The 20,782-nt window shown below is 37.9% G+C and overlaps 2 protein-coding genes across 2 annotated transcripts; one reads left to right on the forward strand and one right to left on the reverse strand.

The window, feature by feature from the left end:
• Positions 1-15,514: 15,514 nt before the first annotated feature.
• TMEM225 (transmembrane protein 225) lies at positions 15,515-18,321 on the reverse strand. Its single transcript, XM_011927012.1, has 4 exons — positions 17,916-18,321; positions 17,159-17,305; positions 16,679-16,813; positions 15,515-15,951 (listed from the first exon to the last, which is right to left on the reverse strand). The coding sequence occupies exons 1-4, from the start codon at positions 18,094-18,096 to the stop codon at positions 15,725-15,727; spliced, it is 690 nt and encodes a 229-aa protein (XP_011782402.1). The 5' UTR covers positions 18,097-18,321; the 3' UTR covers positions 15,515-15,724.
• Positions 18,322-19,301: 980 nt separating this feature from the next.
• On the forward strand, positions 19,302-20,237 carry LOC105501167 (olfactory receptor 10G8). The gene has a single exon (XM_011927013.1). It carries the CDS (start codon positions 19,302-19,304, stop codon positions 20,235-20,237), a length of 936 nt encoding a protein of 311 aa, XP_011782403.1.
• The last annotated feature ends 545 nt before the right edge of the window (positions 20,238-20,782 follow it).

Below are 20,782 nucleotides of genomic sequence, written 5' to 3' on the forward strand. Positions count from 1 at the left end.
CTTGATGTTTCTTATCTTCTGGGGTTCCATATGGCACTTTTGATTATTATGATAAGCACATAGTTTACTTAAGCAAGCTTGATTCGTTTTCTGATATTTTTTTCCTCAACCAAATGAATGCTAAGATACTCTTCTGTATATGATGGCCACATTGGCCAGTTGCTGTAGATGATAAGTCTAGACTCATGGTCAGTTATGGCTTCTGAATAGTTTTCCTTTCAAACCAATTGCCTTTCAGTCCATTCTAATTGTATCCCACTTCTGGCCTGCCTTGATCTGCAGTTCTGTGTAACTGTTGGCTTCTGGCTTTAGAAAAAGAAGGCAGCTTTCAGGCTAGTTTGGTTTCCCCTCTTAAGTTTTCCATCCACACTTTATAACATAGTGAGGTGCTAAAGGAGTCTGAAGTTCCCATATTCTAAATTTCTGCCACTCACCAATGGTGTAGTTTGGGGCAAGATGCTTAACCTTTGTAAACCTCAGTTTTCTCATCTGTAAAATGGAGATAATGATACTAGCTTTCTAAGGTTATTAAGAAGAATAAATGAAATACATGCATGAATATTTAAGTATACTGTACAAACCCTGGATTATGTTATTGTTATTATTATTATATAATATTTAACTTTCAAGGTTGAAGCCTTGCAACAACTGAAAAGACCCAGTAGAAGTGTTTGTTTTTAATTATATGTTCCATTTCTTAGACCATCTTGGCTAAGCCTACAACAACAAAAAGAAAAAGCACAACGTCCCCATTTCACAGATGAGAAAACAAATGGTCAGACAGGCTAAGTGCCACTTGATTAAAAAAAAAAGTGATAAAGTCAGGCTCAAAATTTAGTTTTTTTAATTTTAGTTTTCTATTTTTCATTGATCCATGATATTGTGAATGTGCAGTGGTTCAATAATAGAGTTCAGGGAATGTTATTTTCTCTGTAGCAGAATTGTCTCTTCTAAACTGTGACTGTAATACTTTGCCTCTGGTGCGGCACTGAGCCTATTCATACCTTCCCATATGCCTTTGATTTTCTGGTGTCTAAATCTGTCTTTCTCTACACTGAACTAGAGATGAAAATAACCATTCTGAGCAAAAGAGCTTGGTTAAAGTTTTAAGTTCTCCTGTGCCATGAGGACATAATTTAGCTGACTGCTTCTTTCAAGACTTCCTTTACCTTTTCATTTCTTTGACTATAAATGAAGGGATTCAGAAAAGGGGTCAGCATTGTGGTAAGGACAGCTGTCACCTTGTCAAAATCGAGTGAGTGACTCTGGCTGGGCCTCACATACATGAAGATGTTTCTCCCATATGCCATGGAAACGATGGTGATGTGGGAAGCGCAGGTGGAAAAGGCCTTCCAATGTCCTTTGCTGAGGGGATGTGCAGGATGGTAGAAATGATGTAGATGTAGGACACAGCGGTGAGCACCAGTGAGGTCAGGAGGATGAGGGAAGATAAGAGGAGGTTTATCATCTCGATGAAATGAGTGTCTATACAGGACATGTGTAGCAGAGGGGCGATGTCACAGAAGAAGTGACTAATTTCCTTGTAACAGAAAGGCAATCTGGACACCACAATGGTTGGGCACAGCACAGACAGGAAGGCTCCAACCCAGGAGCCCAGAACTAGTAGGAGACAGGCCCTCCTGTTGATGATGATGGTGTAGTGCAGGGGTCACAGATGGCCACGTAGTGGTCAGAGGACATCACTGCCACGAGGATAAACTCCACTGTCCCCAAGAAAAGAAGAAATAAGTTTGGGTGATGCACCCAGCAAAAGATATGATCTTCTTGTCCTGCAGGAGACAGGCTAATAGCTTTGGGGTAACTGAGGTGGTGAAAAAAATGTCCAAAAATGACAAATTACTGAGGAAGAAGTACATTGGGGTTTGGAGGCAATGATTCGCTCATATTAGGGAAATGGTGGTTTCCTGTGAGAGTAAGCATGTAAGTAAAGAAGAGGACCACAAAAAGGGAAATTTGAAGCTTTTGAAGAACAGGAAAGGCCGTCAGGGTAAACTCAGTCACTGTGGTCTGATTTGGGATGTCCATTGCAGGCAATGCTTAGTGGGCCGCACATCTCTGGAAAAAAAAAAATACAGAGATGACACTCAGCTTAAGGAAGTTTTTGACTCCCAATATCTGTGATAAGAGTGAAGTAGAAAAAACTTCGTGTGAGGAGTCAAGAGTGATTCGTTCACAGTCTGCTTCTGACTTTATTAAATGTGGTCCCTTTGGTAAATGACATTACTTCTTCTGACTTCAGTATTCTCATATTTAAAAGTTTGGATTGAATGAAATCATCCTCAAGGTCCCTATAATTCTAGTCTTTATGATTTTAGTCTCTTTTACACAGTGCTGCTTCCTGTCTCTTTTTTGCTCTTCCTGACCTATTTTCCCAGCTAAATTCTGTTCCTAAGAAGAGAGGCATACTTAACTGAGAGTCCAGTCAATTATTTGAAAAATTGAGAAAAAGAAGATTAATAAAACTTGAGTTAGGCAGGGTGCGGTGGCTCATGCCTGTAATCCCAGCACTTTGGGAGGCCGAGGTAGGTGGATCAAGAGGTCAAGATACTGAGCCATCCTGGCCAACATGGTGAAACCCTGATTCTACTAGAAATACAAAAATTAGCTGGGCATAGTGACATGTGCCTGTAGTCCTAGCTACTCAAGAGGCTGAGGCAGGAGAATTGCTTAACCCAGGAAGTGGAGGTTGCAGTGAGCTGAGATCATGCCATGCACTTCAGCCTGGTGACAGAGTGAGACTCCATTTCAAAACAAACAAAAAACAAACAAACAAAAAACTTGAGTTACTTTTCTCAAAGTTATTTCAATTTTGAAGGTATCTTCTAAATCAAAGAACACAAACTGTTAAAACTAGCCAAGACAAGTTAAGGGGAGTCTATATTTATCTCTAGCCATTTTTGTTGTTATTACCAACTTTTGAATATCAGTGTAATATACAATTGGACACAAATTATTCCGATCAGTCTTTCCCTAAAGCTACTTAGTTTTCCTTTGGTTTTACTTTATATAACATAAATGTTTTGATGTCTACACTGTTATGGAACAAGTAGGTCCGTGATACATAATTCATAATTTGTGTAAACTATTTTAAATATTTTGAAAAAAAATCTTACGGGAAAATGATTATTTGTTGTTGTTTGCCATGTTACATTTAGGCAGCATCCAAAAGAATAACAAATGTTTCCCCTTCCCTTCTCCAACTGATTCTTACAGGTTTTCCCAAAGAAGCCTTTTATACTCAACATTTTTTTTCCAGCCATTTGAAGAGTAGATTATTAATAATACTGCAAAAAAGTGGAAGCCAAAACATGTATTTGATCTATCAAAAAGATGTGTATGAAACACTCCGCTTAATCTCTGAATACTGCCCAGCTTCACTGAAGATCTATTTCATGTCTGTGTAATTCAGTTGAAGCACTGTCCTCTGGTGTATTATTTTGTGGCTAGTCCTCTAGTTTCAAGTTAAAACAACCAATTTATATCTCTGAATTTTTTAACGTGGTGCACACAGAATTTCCTCTTTAAGGGAGGCCATTTCCTCAGACTCTCTACCTGGGAAAAGTGGCCTGCCAGAAGCTGTTATTATTATTATTTTTTCATTTATTCATTCTTTTAATTAACACATAGTTTTCTTGAGCATATGCCATATATCATGCAAATTTCCAGGTGCTGGAGCCATACCACAGGGAAACAAAAATATAAAGCAAAAACAAAGCAAAAATGTTACCATCAAAAACTTCCCCTAGGAAGCTTACAATATAGTTAAGGGAGACAGAAACTTAGACAAATAAGTAAAATAAATGCTATGAATAACCATAATGGTTATTCAATTTTAGCTGGAATACTCCATCCATCTTCCCTTGATTGAGAAGCTATCTTTTTGTAACCTTTAATTAGTTTTCCCAGTTATTTTTCTTAGTCCCACTGAAGAAGTCTAAGTCTTGATTTATACTAACTCCAAGTGTTACACCATTATTTAATCATTTCATCCTACATATCTAGTGTATCTCAAACTTTGAATATTCCTCTGAGTTTCAAGGACTACATTTTTGCCAACAGGATTTCGATTTGGTAGTGAATCAAGGCATTAGACACGATTGAATTAAGCATAGGTCCTTGACTTCTATTTTAGATCACTGGTAAAATGACTGAAAGCTTCTCAACTCTCAGTTTTCTTTTTCAGCGGTAGGAATCTAATTTCCTGTCTATTCAGTCAATTTCTATTTCTTCAGTGGATCCATCCAGAAAATTGAAGTTTTTCAAACCCACAGAAAGTCAGGTTAGAAGAAAACTTAAAGGGCATCTGAGCCAACTTTGTCCTAAAAAGTTCTACAATATCTTCAACAAGTTATTTCACAGTGACATTAAACTTGCTATTCTTAAATCATCTTATTTTACTTGAACATTCTTGATTGTTAGAAAATATTATATTTGTATTCAGTGAAGGAATCTCTTTAACCTTCAGCATTTTGTTTAGGTGTTCTGCTTATTCATCAGGCATATTATGACTTGATTTTAGATACATCTGCCTTATTTGCTCTCCCCAGAAAAGAATATGACCTTCCCTATGTTAAAGTGATTATAATTGTGATCTTTAAGATTTTTTGTTTACCTTCAGATATGTGGATTAGAATGTCTCTTGGGACTATTGCATAATGAAGGTTTATTATTACTGCAATCAAATAATGTTAGAATTGAAGTAACTAATCATAGTTAAAAAGTTGAGATTTCCTGGAAAACTCCCTTAGGTGTTTTCAGGAAAAACTTAGAGACCTGCTTTAAAACCTCAGAGAAATAGAAACTTTGAAAACTTTAAAAAAATCTGAAATGTTCATAATGTCTTAAAATAGACTTTCAGCTGCTCTTCAAAGTGAGATTATTTACATGTGTCTATGTACATATTTTAAAATCCATTTATTGAGGTATGCTTTATATTTAATAAGTAATTTAAAATGTATAATTTGTTAAATTTTGACATGTATACAGTCATGTAGGCACTGTCATCAATATGACAATATTTTAAAAATATTTCCATTACCTTAAAAAGTTTTCTGGTGGTCTTTTGCAGTAAATGCTTTTCTTCCCCCACCCCAGCTCCTGAAAACCACTGACATGTTTCATATTACTGTAATTTTGAATTTTTAAAATTTTTACATAAATGGAATCTTATAGCATATAGTATTTTGTACCTTGTTCCTTTCACTTAAGTTGATGCTTTGACAGTAATACAAATGATTCAGGTATCAGTAGTTTCTGCCTTTGTACTATTGAAGATGATCAATTGTATAGATTGCATAGATATACCACAGTTTGTGTATCTATTCTTCAGATAATAGGCACTTGAGTTGTTTCAAATTTTGGCTATTATGAACATAGCATCTATGCACATTTGAGTTTCTGTTTTTGTGTGAATATTTTTTTTTTTGTCTTGGATACATTCTTAAGAGTGGAATTACTGTGTTGGATGGTAAAAGGAGATAGTTTGACTTCCTCTTTCCATATTTGTTTGCCTTTTATTTCTTTCTCTCACCTAACTGCTCTCTGCCTAGAACATCCAGTACTATGTTGAATAAGAGTGGTAATAGAGGACATCCTTGTCTTGTTGCAGTTTTCAAAGAGAAGCCTTCTGGCTTTTGCCCATTCAGCATGATGTTGGCTGTGAGTTTGTCATAAAAGGCTCTCAATATTTTGTACTAAGTTTTTTAATGCCTAGTTTATTGAGGGTTTTTAACATAAAGTGATGTTGAATTTTATTGAAAGTTCTTTCTGTATCCATCGAGATAATCCTGTGTTTTTTGGTTTTAGTTCTGTTTTTGTGGTGAATCACATTTATTGATTTGTGTATGTCAAAGCAACCTTGCATACCACGGATAAATCCTACTTGATCATGGTAGATTAGCAGCTTTTTTTTTTTTTTGAGACGGAGTCTCGCTCTGTCGCCCAGGCTGGAGTGCAGTGGCCGGATCTCAGCTCACTGCAAGCTCCGCCTCCCGGGTTCCCGCCATTCTCCTGCCTCAGCCTCCCGAGTAGCTGGGACTACAGGCGCCCGCCACCTCGCCCGGCTAGTTTTTTTTGTATTTTTTATTAGAGACGGGGTTTCACCGTGTTAGCCAGGATGGTCTCGATCTCCTGACCTCGTGATCCGCCCGCCTCGGCCTCCCAAAGTGCTGGGATTACAGGCTTGAGCCACCGCGCCCGGCCGGTCTTCATTCTTATGGTTCATTATGTAGCTCCAGCTACCATATCTATGTCCAATGCAGCAGGATGGAAAAAATGGGATGGTAGGAGGAGCGTGGGAACCATAAGAACATGTCAGTGTCTCTCAAAGTAGATTTCTGGGATCTACCACATGACAATTTCAAACCTTTTCTATTAGCCAGAACTTAGTCACCTGATCACATCCAGGTGAGAGGCAAGCTGGGAAATGTTACTTTTATACTGAGTGGCTATGTGCCTAACTGAAAATCCCCACACTCTATTGGGAAGGGGCATGTGAGGCATGGAAATGGGGCACGTCTAGCAGTTTCTGCCACAGATGCAGATGTCTGCCACAAGAAATGGTTTGCCAAAGATCACATGGAAAAATTACAGTTCATAGATTAATTATAATCAACACATGTATAGAACTTCTCAGTTTATGTGTAGTGTTGTTTTATGTCATAGACTCATTTCATTTTCATAACTATCATATACTACCATGAGCTTCTTTTTTGGTTGTGGAAAGTGAGGTTTAAAATGATCGAGAGACTTCATTGATCATAAAACCTACCCTCAGTACTCTCTTTAAAATTGCATATTTCTGTCTCTCCCTTCTCTCTCCCTCCCCCATTCCTGACTCCTCTTACCAGGTTACTTATTATTATTATTATACTTTAAGTTCTGGGATACATGTGCAGAACGTGAAGGTTTGTTACATAGGTATACACATGCCATGATGGTTTGCTGCACCCATCAATCCGTCATCTACATTAGGTATTTCTCTTAATAGTGTCCCTCCCCTAGCCCTCCACACCCCTCAGGCACCAGTGTGTGATGGTCCTCTCCCTGTGTCCATGTGTTCTCATTGTTTAACTCCCACTTATGAGTGAGAACATGGGGTGTTTTGTTTTCTGTTCCTGTGTTAGTTTGCTGAGAATGATGGTTTCCAGCTTCATCTATGTCCCTACAAAGGACATGAACTCATCCTTTTTTAGGGCTGCATAGTATTCCATGGTGTGTATATGACACATTTTCTTTATCCAGTCTGTCACTGATGGACGTTTGGGTTGGGTTCCAAGTCTTTACTATTGTGGACTGTGCCATGATAAACACAGTTCACACATGTGCATGTGTCTTTATAGTAGAATGATTTATAATCCTTTTGGTATATACCCAGTAATGGAATTGCTGGGTCAAATGGTATTTCTGGTTCTAGATCCCTGAGGAATTGCCACACTGTCTTCCACAATGGTTGAACAAATTTACACTCCCACCAACAGTGTAAAAGCATTCCTATTTCTCCACATCCTCTCCAGCACCTGTTGTTTCCTGACTTTTCAATGATCACCATTCTAATTGGCATGAGGTGGTATCTCATTGTGGTTTTGATTTGCATTTCTCTACTGACTAGTGATGATGAGCTTTTTTTCATATGTTTGTGGGGCACATAAATATCTTCTTTTGAGAAGTGTCTGTTCACATCCTTCACCCACTTTTTGATGGGGTTGTTTGTTTTTTTCTTATAAATTTGTTTAAGTTTTTTGTAGATTCTGGATATTAGCCCTTTGTCAGATGGATAGATTGCAAAAATTTTCTCCCATTCTCTAGGTTGCCTGTTCACTCTTGTGATAGTTTCTTTTGGTGTTCAGAAGCTCTTTAGTTTAATTAGATCCCATTTGTCAATTTTGGCTTCTGTTGCCCTTGCTTTTGGTGTTCTAGTCATGAAGTCTTTGCCCATATCTATGTCCTGAATGGTATTGCCTAGGTTTTCTCCTAGAATTTTTATGGTTTTAGATCTTACATTTAAGTCTTTAATCCATCTTGCATTAATTTTTGTATAAGGTGTAAGGAAGGGGTCCAGTTTCAGTTTTCTGCATATGGCTAGCCAGTTTTCCCAACACCATTTGTTAAATGCGGAATCCTTTTCCTATTGCTTGTTTCTGTCAGATTCATCAAAGATTAGATGGTTGTAGATGTGTGGTGTTATTTCTGAAGCCTCTGTTCTGTTCCATTGATCTATATATCTGTTTTGGTACCAGTACCATGCTGTTTTGGTTACTGTAGCCTTGTAGTATAGTTTAAAGTCAGGAAGCGTGATGCCTCCAGGTTTGTTCTTTTGCTTAGGATTGTCTTGGCTATATGGGCTCTTTTTGGTTCCATATGAACTTTAAAATAGTTTTTTCTAATTCTGTAAAGAAAGCTGATCATAGCTTGATGGAGATAGCATTGAATCTATACATTACTTTGGGCAGTATGGCCATTTTCATGATATTGATTCTTTCTATCCATGAGCATGGAATGTTTTTTCATTTGTTTGTGTCCTCTCTGATTTGCTTGAGCAGTGGTTTGTAGTTCTCCTTGAAGAGGTCCTTCACATCTCTTGTAAGTTGTACTCCTAGGTATTTTATTGTTTGTAGCAATTGTGAATGGGAGTTCACTCATGAACCAAGCCGAAGCTCTCGGTTTGTCTATTACTGATGTATAGGAATGTTTGTGATTTTTGCACACCGATTTTGTGTTCTGAGACTTTGCTGAAGTAGCTTATCAGCTTAAGGAGATTTTGGGCTAGCACCTTTTAAAGACCTCAGTAGGAAACATCTGTCATCTATTGTTTCTAAGGGCAGCCACTATGAGACTTCACAAGAAGCTTGGTCTCCACAGTCTTTTATCTTAACCTGAACATTGCCTTTCTATTAATCCCAGGTCTTTAGACAAACTCAACCTATTGTAAACTAGAACATGTTTAAATCTACCTATAGCCTGGAAGTCCCTTTCCAGCTTCAAATTATCCCACCTCTCCAGACCAAATCAATGTATTTCTCAAATGTATTTCCTAGATATCTCGTGTCTCCCTAAAATGTATAAAACCAAGTTGCACCCCAACCACCTTGGGCACATGGTCTCAGGACCTTCTAAGGGCTGTGTCATGGGCCATGGTCACTCATTTGGCTCAGAATAAATCTTTTCAAATATTTTACAGAGTTTGACTCTTTTCATCGAGAACTGTTAAAATAAACGTTTTGCAGAAATTTATGGAGGTTAAGTAACTTACTTAAAATCACATGGTAGTAGGTAGCAGAGCCAGATTGAATGCAGCTCTGTGTGACTCAAAGACTTTCATTACTCACAGACAGGCATAGTAGGGGCTCTTGTTCCCACTTTCGCAGAAAGGGAAAACAAGATGAGAAGTCTGGTAAAGCAGAACTAGGGCTTAGCTCTAGTTTAGTAAATGCAGATATGTTAATCTCAGCAGCATGTTCCATGTTTGGAAATGATCTTACTACTTTGAGTAACTGGAACATTTTAAGATCCAGAAAAATATCTCAGGATTGAAAGAGATATTTAGGATCATGTAGTCCTATCAAGGTCAAAATATCAATATTCTTCCAAAATATTATTCTAGCCTGACAGACTTACTGCGGATAGTCTGTTACATCTTTGTACATCTCTACCATAAAATCTATCATTATGTTGACTTGGAATTTTCTTACCAGTTATTTTCATGTATATATTCTGAAAACTCTACATCCTTTATAAGGTAAGTGGAACTTTGAGCTTCTACCTCTTTCTCTGACTCTCGGATGTGATATGTCCTTTCCTGTATTAAAATAGGCCATTAATAAACTGTGACATTTGAAGCTCATGCTTGGTCTTAGGGATTTGATTGAGAATGACTCTTGGGAACATTGAGTGAAAGAGGTTAGTTACTATTATTGTAATCAAAGCATTTTAAATCTGAAAAATCAGTCACAATTACAAAATTTAGTAGGAAATGCCAAACAGACTCACCCGGGACTCTAGGGGAATTGTTCCTGGTGTTTTGTTTTATTCAGTTAATAAAAGTTTGCTGGCCTGCATTAGAGCATTGTGGAAACGGGAAACATGAAAATTTTAATCTTTCCAAATGGTTGACACAATTATGTCATATTTTTTGTTTCCTAAGAATGCTACAATAATGATCCTTCCAGTGGCCTGAAATAATAAATGTACCTTTATTTCTCTGTTAAAATGCCGGTAAACTCTTTTTATTTTTGCAAATATCTACAAAAGATAACTTTCTCCATATTTATATTAGTCTATACCTAATCCTTATACTAGCCTAAAGCCCTAAGGTTGATGAATTAGAGTGATGACTAGACGTAACTAAGCGAACACGGACATTTTCTAGATTTAAGAAATAATCTCAAAAAGATATGGGATCGACACCTTCCAAAGCAGCCAGACATGGAATGGAGAGGTGGTCAATTAACATTTCTCTCTGACGGTGTACTCCTGTATGTGTTCTTTGCATTGTGGCTCTTAGCACCTCTATTCAATGACACAATTTCAGTCTTTGAGACCCATCAATTTCTTACTATCAAAGCCTTGAGGCTTTGACGCTTCTATCTATTAGAAGTCAGAGATTGCTGCATTAAGTTAAGCAATTCAAATATAGTTTACTTGAGGCACACCTAATACAGAAGCAGAAGTAAAAATTGAAAAATAATACAAAAGGGATAGACAAGGCAAACATTAAGCAACATTGGTTGATTGTATTATTGTTCTATCATTATGCACCCTTCTTTTTAATAAGAGGGATTGTGTATCTCCACTTACACATATCATGGGATTACAGGCATGAGCCTTTGCACCCGGTCAGGTATGTCTTTCTTATAACAATCCTGCAATGACATGAAAGCTACATTTTCTTTCCTTTCTTTTTTTTTTTTTGAGATGGAGTTTCCTTCTTACCACCTAGGCTGGAGTGCAATGGCATGGACTCTGCTCATTGCAACCTCTGCCTCCTGGATTCAAGCGATTCTCCTGCTTCAGCCTCCTGAATAGCTGGAATTACAGGCAACTGCCACCACACCCAGCTAATTTTTGTGTCTTTAGTAGAGATGGGGTTTTCCCATGTAGGCCAGGCTGGTATTGAACTTCTGACCTCAGGCAATCTGCCCACCTCAGCCTCCCAAAAGTGCTGGGATTCTAGGTGTGAGCCACCGCTCCAAAAGCTACATTTTCAATGTGAGATTAAAAGGTATTTAGCAGCCGGGCACGGTGGCCCAAGCCTGTAATCCCAGCACTTTGGGAGGCCGAGACGGGTGGATCACGAGGTCAGGAGATCGAGACCATCCTGGCTAACACGGTGAAACCTCGTCTCTACTAAAAAAATACAAAAAGCTAGCCAGGCGAGGTGGCTGGCGCCTGTAGTCCCAGCTACTCGGGAGGCTGAGGCAGGAGAATGGCGTAAACCCGGGAGGCGGAGCTTACAGTGAGCTGAGATCCGGCCACTGCACTCCAGTTTGGGTGACAGAGCGAGACTCCGTCTCAAAAAAAAATAAAAAAAAAAAAAATAAAAAAAAAGGTATTTAGCAAAAAGCACACTTTTTTTTATTTGCTGGCATAACTTCAGTGATAGCTTCGTAAGTTTGTTTTCCATTTTATACTATGATCCTTACATTTAATTCATTTGTCTTGAAATGGTGAACAGCTGCAGTTGCAAATCTCAATCTATGGTACATATAAAGCAGTTCAACTTTTTGTTCTAACTACATGACTTTGCTTCTTGGGAGCACTTCCAGCATCACTAGTGGCACTTCATGTGAGTCCCATGGTGTTATTCAAGATTTACTGTATTGCACTAAACATGAAAATATGCAAGAACCGTGAGAGATTACTTTTTACTGTGATATGCAATTTATTGGAAAGATAAACAAACTGCTCACATGGATATGATTAGTATCATGCCATTTTCAGTGGATGGTCAACACTTGAGCTCACCACAATAGCAACAGAGGTGGCTATGAAATTATTACAGTAGTACAACAAGTACTACAGTAATTTTTATGCAGTTTTTAACACTGCATTTTTTTATATTTCTCTCAATTGCAAATGGTGCCACGTATCATCTGTGTTTGTGTGCATGTGTTGATAAATTTTAACTTTTTACAACAGATTTGTGTATATAATGTCATAGTAAATGACAAAATAGACTAGTATCTACAGGTATTATGCATTCATGACATACCCAGTGTTTTCTAATTTTTTTCGATATTTCTAGTCTATGCAGCTTGTCTGCAAGAATTTTCAAATTGCCACAGATTTCTGAAATATTTTGCAACATATTTATTGAAAAAAATCCATGTATAAGCAGACCTACATAGTTCAAACCTGTGTTGCTCAATTGTAATTGGAAAGAAGAAATACTTACAATCAGTAATTTAAACTTCCATTTTAGGAAACTGGAAAAAGAAGATGAAATCAAATCCAAAATAATTAGAAGAAAAAAATCAGAGAAGTCAATGAAGTTGAAAATAGGAAATCAGCAGAGAAAATTAAAGAAAACCCAAAACTGGTTTTGCAAAATGATTAGTAAAATTAATAAAACTTCCAGCCAGCTAAGTTAGAAAAAAAAAGAGAAGACACAAATTACTAATATCAGAAATGAAAGAGGGCATATAACAACAGATCCCATGGGGAGAAAAATAATAATAAAATAATTCTGTGAACACCTCTATGGCCACAAATTTGATAACCAATTCTTTGAAAAAAACAATGTACCACAATCAACATAAGGACAATCTTCATAGGTCTGTATCTATTACGTAAATTGAATTAATGATTAATAACCTTCCAAAATAGAAAGCACAAGGCCCAGATAGATGCTCCTCTGAAATGTACTAAATATTTAAAGAAGAAATTATACCAATTTTTTATAACCTTTTCCAGAAGACAGAAGCAGAGGAATTTTTAACATTCTATAAGGGTAGTTAGTGCTACCCAAAACCAGACAAAGACATTATAAGCAAATAAACTACAGAACATCTCTCGTGAAGGTATATGCAAACATCTTCAACAAGATATTTCAGCATTGAAAATCAACTAATGCAACCCATCACATAACAGGCTAACAAGGAAAAATCACATGATCATATCAATAGATACAGAAAAAGCATTTGACAAAATCCAACATTGATTTATAATAAAAACTCTCCCAAAACAAGAAATAGAGGGGAACTACCTCAATTTGATAAAGAACATTTAGAAAAAAATCTACTTAAACATCATACTTAATGATGAGAAATGAGAAGCTTTCCCACTAAGATCAGGAACAAAGCAAATATGTCTCCTCTAATCATTCCTTTTCATCATACTAGATGTGCTAGAAGTACAAGAAGAAAAGATAATGTATACGAATTGGGAAGTCATAAATAAAACTGTCTTTGTTCATAGATGACATGATTGTATGTATAGAAAACCTGAAAGATTAAAAAAATAAAACCTCAAAATACTGGATGCAGGTTAATGTACAAAAAAGTCAATTGTCTTCTTATATGCCAGAAATGAACACGTGAAATCTGAAATGCGAAAAACACAATCCTGTTTATGTTGGCATCCCCCAAATTAAAATACTTAGCTATAAATCTAACAGAATACTATGTTCGTGTAAAAGTAATTGTGGCTTTTTGCCATTAAAAGTAATGGTAAAAAACCACAATTACTTTTGCACCAACTGTAACAAAATCCATGAGGAAAATTATAAAACTATGATAAAAAATCAAATAACTCAGTAAATGGATATATATTACATGTTCATGGATAGGAAGACTCAATATTGTCAAGATGTCAATTTTGCCTAACTTAATCTCTCTCTCTGTATATATATTTCAACATATTCCAATAAAAATCTCAGCAAATTATTTTGTGGACATTGACAAGTGGATTCTCAAGTTTATAGGGAGATGCAAAAGACTCAGAATAGCCAACATAGTATTTCAGAAGAACAAAGTCAGAGGACTGACATTACCTGACTTCAGGACTTACTATGAAGCTGTAGTGATCAAGACAATGTGGTACTAGTGAAAAAAAAAAGACAAATACATCAATGGAATAGAGCAGAGAGCCCAGAAATAGATTCAGGAGCAAAGGAAATTCAATGAAGGCTTTTCAACAAATGCTGCCAGAAAAACTGGACATCATCATGCAAACAGAGAAATCTGAACACACACCTTGTACCTTCCAAAAAAATTAAATAAAAATGAATCGTGGAAATAGATAAAACTAGAAGACAGAAGAAAATCTAGATGAATTTGGGCATGATGATGACTTTTTTGATAGAACACTGAAGGCACAATAAGAATTAATAAGCTGGACTTTATTAAAATTAAAAACTAGTGTGCTACAAAAGACATTGTCAAGAATGAAAATACAAACCACGGGCCGGGAGAGAGTATTTGCAAGACATATCTGGTAAAGGACTGTTATCCAAAATATGCAAATAGCATTTAAAGACTCAACAAAAAAATGAAAAAGCTGATTACAAACAGGGCAAAAGAATGGAACAGATACCTCATAGATGCCAAGAAACCATATGAAAAGATGCTTTTCATATTATATATCACTAGAGAATTGCAAATTAAAACAACGAGACATATTCACACCTATTAAAAGGGTCAAAATACAAAATACTGACAACATCAAATGCTGGCAAGGATGTCGTGTGGCAGGAACTCTCATATATTGCTGGTAGAATGCAAAATGGTATAGCCACTTTGGAAGACAGTTTGGAAGTTTTTTACAAAACTAAACACATTCTTCTCATATAACCCAGCAATCATCTTCCTTGGGATTTACCCCCAAAAGTTGAAAGCTTATGTTCATACAAAAACCTGCACACAGGAGTTTATAACAGCTTTATTCATAACTACCCAAACTTGGAAACAACCAAGATGTCCTTCAGTAGGTGAAATAGATAAGCAAACTGTGGTACATTCTTTCAGTGGAATATTATTTAGCACCACAAAGTATGAACCACAAAAAGGCATGAAGGAACCAAGTTCTGCTTATATAGATAGATTCAGGAATTCTAAAATAATTAGAAGATTTATTTCATCAATTTATTAAAATAAATACAACATGATCTCTACAGTGTAATAGTTACCAACTTTCACACATTTGAAAAGCTGGTCTATATAATTTTTATAGATGCATAAATTTGTAATGAAAATGTCAACATGAATGTGAATCATCAGCAATGCATTCTTAAAAGTGTTTTATGATAGGAAACAAGAGAGGGAAATGAAATTAGAGAAGTTTTTAGAGGAACATCAGTTATATCTATAAATTTGATTGAAAAACTTCTTCAGGAAATAATGTTTAAATTTTATAAAGTTGGGTGATGTGTACATAGGTGTTTGATCATTGTTTTGTATTTCTTATGTATGTTTGAAATATTTCACAATACAATAAAACTATCATATATTATTATAAGTGTTTGTGATGTATAGACTTAACAATACAGAAAGTGTTATTTACGTTATAATATTTATTATATTAACAACAAATGTTGCAGAAGAAACTATTTGTTCAGCAGGCCAGGATTTGTTAAAAAACCCTCTTCCAGATCTTTTTACAAACCCCGACCATAATTCCAAACAGAGACAACATGGTTGGAGACCCAGCACACACCCACAAAGCTTTTTCCATAAAGATGAGCATATACTGCAAGAAATAGATTGCCAAATCACAGAGCCCAGGTTACGCGACGTGTTTGAACTTGTTTGTTTAGGATGTCTTCCTTTGAGTTCACAGCGTGTGCACGGACAATGCTCCGAGGCATTGCAGTGTGTTCTGGTAATGAAATACCTTTGATAGACTTCTCAGATTCCTTACATTCTGTGTCAGATGTATGGATGTTCAGGCAGGTAGAGCTACTGGTAGACAACTTGCACTCTAGGAGAGAGAGGATTCCTAGGGAAAAGAGATTCCAGGGAGTGAGATGAAAGGACAATGGAGAGTCAGAAGCAATTCCCTCCAATTTGGCTGAAGACCCTGACCCAAAGCCCAGTGGATCCCTTTTAACTACCCAAAACCATCTGGGAGGTGAATGTTTTAGTGGAAGAAACTGGAAGTGTATGTACAATAGCTTAAATTCTGTTCAGCTTAAGAAAATTGAGGATTCTTTTTGAAAGAGAACATGATTCTTTTGGCGTTAGGAAGTGTAATTACAAATGAATTTTTAAAGACTTCTTAGGAAAGGAGAGACTTCGGTTTTGGTAGATGGCCATCTAGCATCAGATATTCTCTCTGCCCTCAAACTGCCTTGACACTACACTGTACTCCCAGGGTCACTGTTCCTCTCCACAGTGGCTGACCTTTGTGTCTCAGACACCCACCTTGGTCATAACTTTGATGGTTATCTCTACCCTAAAGTGGGGGAGGGTGTGAAAGGCAAAATAAAAGGCGGAGATGAGGAGCTACCCTCTGAGGCCAGGCACAGCAGACATCTCGCATAAGCCTGACCTCCCGCTCTTCTTGGAAGAACTGTCATCAGAGAATGAATCCAGGTGAGCTGCAGCCTTTTAAAATGCAAGGTTTGGCACTTTTCCCTCTATTCCCCTATCCCATCTTTTTACCCTTCCCTCTGTCGGGGATGGATTGGTTCTTAACACCCTTCAAGGGCCCTGGAGACACTCACCACAGACAGACAAGAAGAAAACATTTAAGTAAGCAGTATTCATGATCCAGGTGATCCTATAACTAGAGAAGTGCACGGATTGGCCTTGCTTCAGCTTATTGTGATATAGCGTGAGTGCCCAGAGCAGAAGGATACCTGATGTCCAGACAAAAGAAAAAAAAAGAGTCCTTTCATATACACTTGACTTCCCAACCTCCACCCAGTCCAACTCACCTTGCCCAAAGACTGATCCTGCTCCTGCTTTTATGGTAGATCTAACTCAGAAGCTACAGATATATATATATATAAACACATATATAAACATATATAAATATATAAACATATATGAAAACATAAACATACATAAACATATATATGGTTTTATACATATATATGGTTTTTTATATATAAACATATATATATATGTTTTCAGAGACTGCAGCCTGAACCCACCCATCAAAGTACACCTACAAGCCTGTGTTAGGGGAGCCAGGAAGTTACCTGAGGAGAAACTGAGGATGGCAGTGAAGAGTTGTATAGATTTATTCTGAGGAATCAGATAGGTGAATTTCATACCCAGGATTAAGTTAAGGAGGAAGGAAAGGCCAAGGATCGACATCATCATCATCCTGACCACTTTCAGGTCATCTGTTGGAAAGCAAAAGCTGTTTTGAGAGTACAGATATTTCTTCTAGACTCATTTCTACCTGGGGTCCAGAAATCTCTAGGTGAAAATTGGAATAGGGTGAAAGATTTGATTAAACAATAAGAAAGAAGTTGCAAAATAACAAAGAAGCAGGGGAACCTTAAGCTGAATAAGAGAACCAGAAACAATTGTTCTCTATCCTGACGTCTCTCTATGTGTCTTTCTCTTCTATCATTTTCTTCAAACTCATTTCTTGTTAAATACCCCAATTCACCCTATCATCTAGTGGCAATATAGACTATTTAATGCCAGTTACCTTTCTTTCTTACCCACATGTCTAGTTGTGTGGATCACCCTGCTGCTACTGCTGAGACTTCTCAAATGCCCAGCAGTTAAGGCTGTGAACATATAAACTTTTCTCCAGAACACCTAAATGGTGAGATTTTGGAATCTGCCTTGACTGCATTGACTATGGAAGGAAGAACACTGCAGCTTGAGAAGCTGCACCAGAAAATAATAGGTACATTAGTGAGATTAATGCAAGTTAAGGAAAGCAAAGTTAAGGACACACCCTTCCTTTCCACCCATCTCTTTCTAGAGTACAGTTCTGACCTTCTGGCCAAACAGCAGGGCAACATATCATCCATGGACTGTGGTTTATCTTGATTCCTTCATCTTCTGAAATCAATTCAACCCATTCATCTAAGGTGATTCCCATCACCGTTAAGACTACGGCCCAGGAGGACAAAAGCATGTTCATACCCTGTATACTTCTATTTGAAACATGCACCATTACGAGTGAAAATTTTTAGCTGGAACTACCACCACTATTTCGTAGATCTCTTCCTTGACTTGATTAGTTACAGGGAGCGTGATATCTGAACTTTCAGTGGTTGCTGAGGCATTGGCAGCAGTAGAAGTTGAAGTAGTCTATAAAACAGAGAAGATACATAACTCCCACCCTTCCCCACTTCTGTATCTATCAGGGACAGCCTGCTGTCAGGACTGCCAACTGCCATGGAATCATCTATTGGTTTGACCCTTGACCCTGGGGCCTACTTGAGTGAAAGAACCAAGGAGCCCAGAAGTCCTGAGAGAGCTATCAGATATAGAGATCTGACATCACATGGAGAAAGAGCTGTCAGATACAGGAATCATTAGAGGCCTTGAATGAAGTTAGACGTGAATGACTAAAGAGGTCCAATTTAGGAGTTAGAATTACATGTTCCAAGGTTAGTTACTATTTGGCAGGGGTCAGTGAAGAGGAAAAGGATTTCAAGATCATTGAAATAAATAGTTAACTAGCTAGTATCACAACAGGGAATGACCATTCAAAATTTAGGATGTTTGAAGAAATGTGTGTTCCTATTGTGAGGTCCCAGTGACATTTAGTTAGGCAGTCATCCAGGAAATGAACCATCATCCTGAACCAAACTACTGGCCTGATACACTGAGCTGTTATAGCCCAATATCATTTATAAGGTGTGGGCAATCATTTCTTGTCACGATTGCCTCTGTAACTTGGAATATTAAACATTTTTGAAGGAACTGAACTGTGCCAACAACCACAAGAAGCTTGGAGAATGATCCCCAGCTCCAGATGAGATTGCAGCCCTTCGTGATATGTTGATTAAAACCTGATGAGAGCTAAACAGAGGGCCCAGCTGACCTGGGCGAGACAATAAATTTGCATGTTTTATGACAGTTAAGTTTGTGGTAATTTATACACCTATTGAAATATAAGACAATGTGTCTCTCCTAATTTCTTCCACATGTGTCTCTGTGTGTGCATATGTGAGACAGAGAGAGAGACTAGGAAATCACTTTATCAGTTTATAAAGGAAGCTTTGTAACAAGCAAAGTCCGTGATAACTCCAGAATTATCTACCTGGTTGATGCAGTTTCCACATAGAGAATGGATTCTCATTTCTCAACTAAGTGCTAAATGCTGCGTGCTCTTTATATCTCCAGAAGGAGAGAAACCAAGCGTGAGAAGAAATGTCCAACGCCAGCCTCGTGACAGCTTTCATTCTCACGGGCCTTCCTCATGCCCCAGCGCTGGACTCCCCACTCTTTGGAATCTTCCTGGTGGTTTATGTGCTCACTGTGCTGGGGAACCTCCTCATCCTGCTGGTGATCAGGGTGGATTCTCACCTCCACACCCCCATGTACTACTTCCTCACCAATCTGTCCTTCATTGACATGTGGTTCTCCACTGTCACGGTGCCCCAAATGCTGATGACCTTGGTGTCCCCAAGCAGCAGGGCTATCTCTTTCCACAGCTGTGTGGCTCAGCTTTATTTCTTTCACTTCCTGGGGGGCACCGAGTGTTTCCTCTACACACTCATGTCCTATGATCGCTACCTGGCCATCAGTTACCCGCTCAGGTACACCCGCATGATGAGTGGGCGCTCCTGTGCTCTCCTGGCCACAAGCACTTGGCTCAGTGGCTCCCTGCACTCCGCTGTCCAGACCATATTGACTTTCCATTTGCTCTACTGTGGACCCAACCGGATCCAGCGCTACTTCTGTGACGCACCGCCCATCCTGAAACTGGCCTGTGCAGACACCACGGCCATTGAAATTGTCATTTTTGTGACTGTTGGAATAGTGGCCTCGGGCTGCTTTCTTCTGATAGTGGTGTCCTACGTGTCCGTTGTCTGTTCCATCCTGCGGATCCGCACCTCAGAGGGGAGGTGCAGAGCCTTTCAGACCTGTGTCTCCCACTGTATCGTGGTCCTTTGCTTCTTTGGCCCTGGTCTTTTCATTTACCTGAGACCAGGCTCCAGGAAAGCTGTGGATGGGGTTGTGGCCGTTTTCTACGCTGTGCTGACGCCCCTTCTCAACCCTGTTGTGTACACCCCGAGAAACAAGGAGGTGAAGAAAGCTCTGTTGAAGATGAAATACAGAGTAGCACATTCTCAGAGCAAATAAACACTAGGGAATAAAAACCCTCATTTTTTCAAAATTAACACTAAAATTCATTATTAACATGCATTTTATTGCATGAATAATTCTGATTGTTAAACATTATTCAAAACTACTGGCTCAGGAATATTTGCTTCACAGAGATTTCTAAGGAATTGTAAAGTCACAATTAGATTTCTTTTAGTTGTGATGAATGCATATATTCTAAATATGGACTTGTTTCCTGCAATAGGCTAATTTTCCCCTTTTACAAAAATAAATATTCCAATTTAATCTCGGATACCAGGTTGAGTTGGTAATACGTCCTAGTTGGTAATATGTTTATACATTTTGGTTTATTTCTTATGCACACAAACCAAGGAATTTGAAATCATAGGGATATTGTTCAATGAGAGCAACAAATATCAGAGGTCATTTACTCACAGCTGCAGCTGTGTAAATGCCTTCTTAACTTTTTTTGCACTTGTGTCTTTGTGTGTGATGTGTGTGCACATGTGTGCTTGCCTGTGAAAGTGGGTTTCAAAGTGTTAAGTCTCCTTCCCAGCACATCT

The sequence above is a fragment of the Colobus angolensis genome, unplaced genomic scaffold (assembly GCF_000951035.1).
Source record: "Colobus angolensis palliatus isolate OR3802 unplaced genomic scaffold, Cang.pa_1.0 Scaffold7, whole genome shotgun sequence".
Taxonomy (NCBI): domain Eukaryota; kingdom Metazoa; phylum Chordata; class Mammalia; order Primates; family Cercopithecidae; genus Colobus; species Colobus angolensis.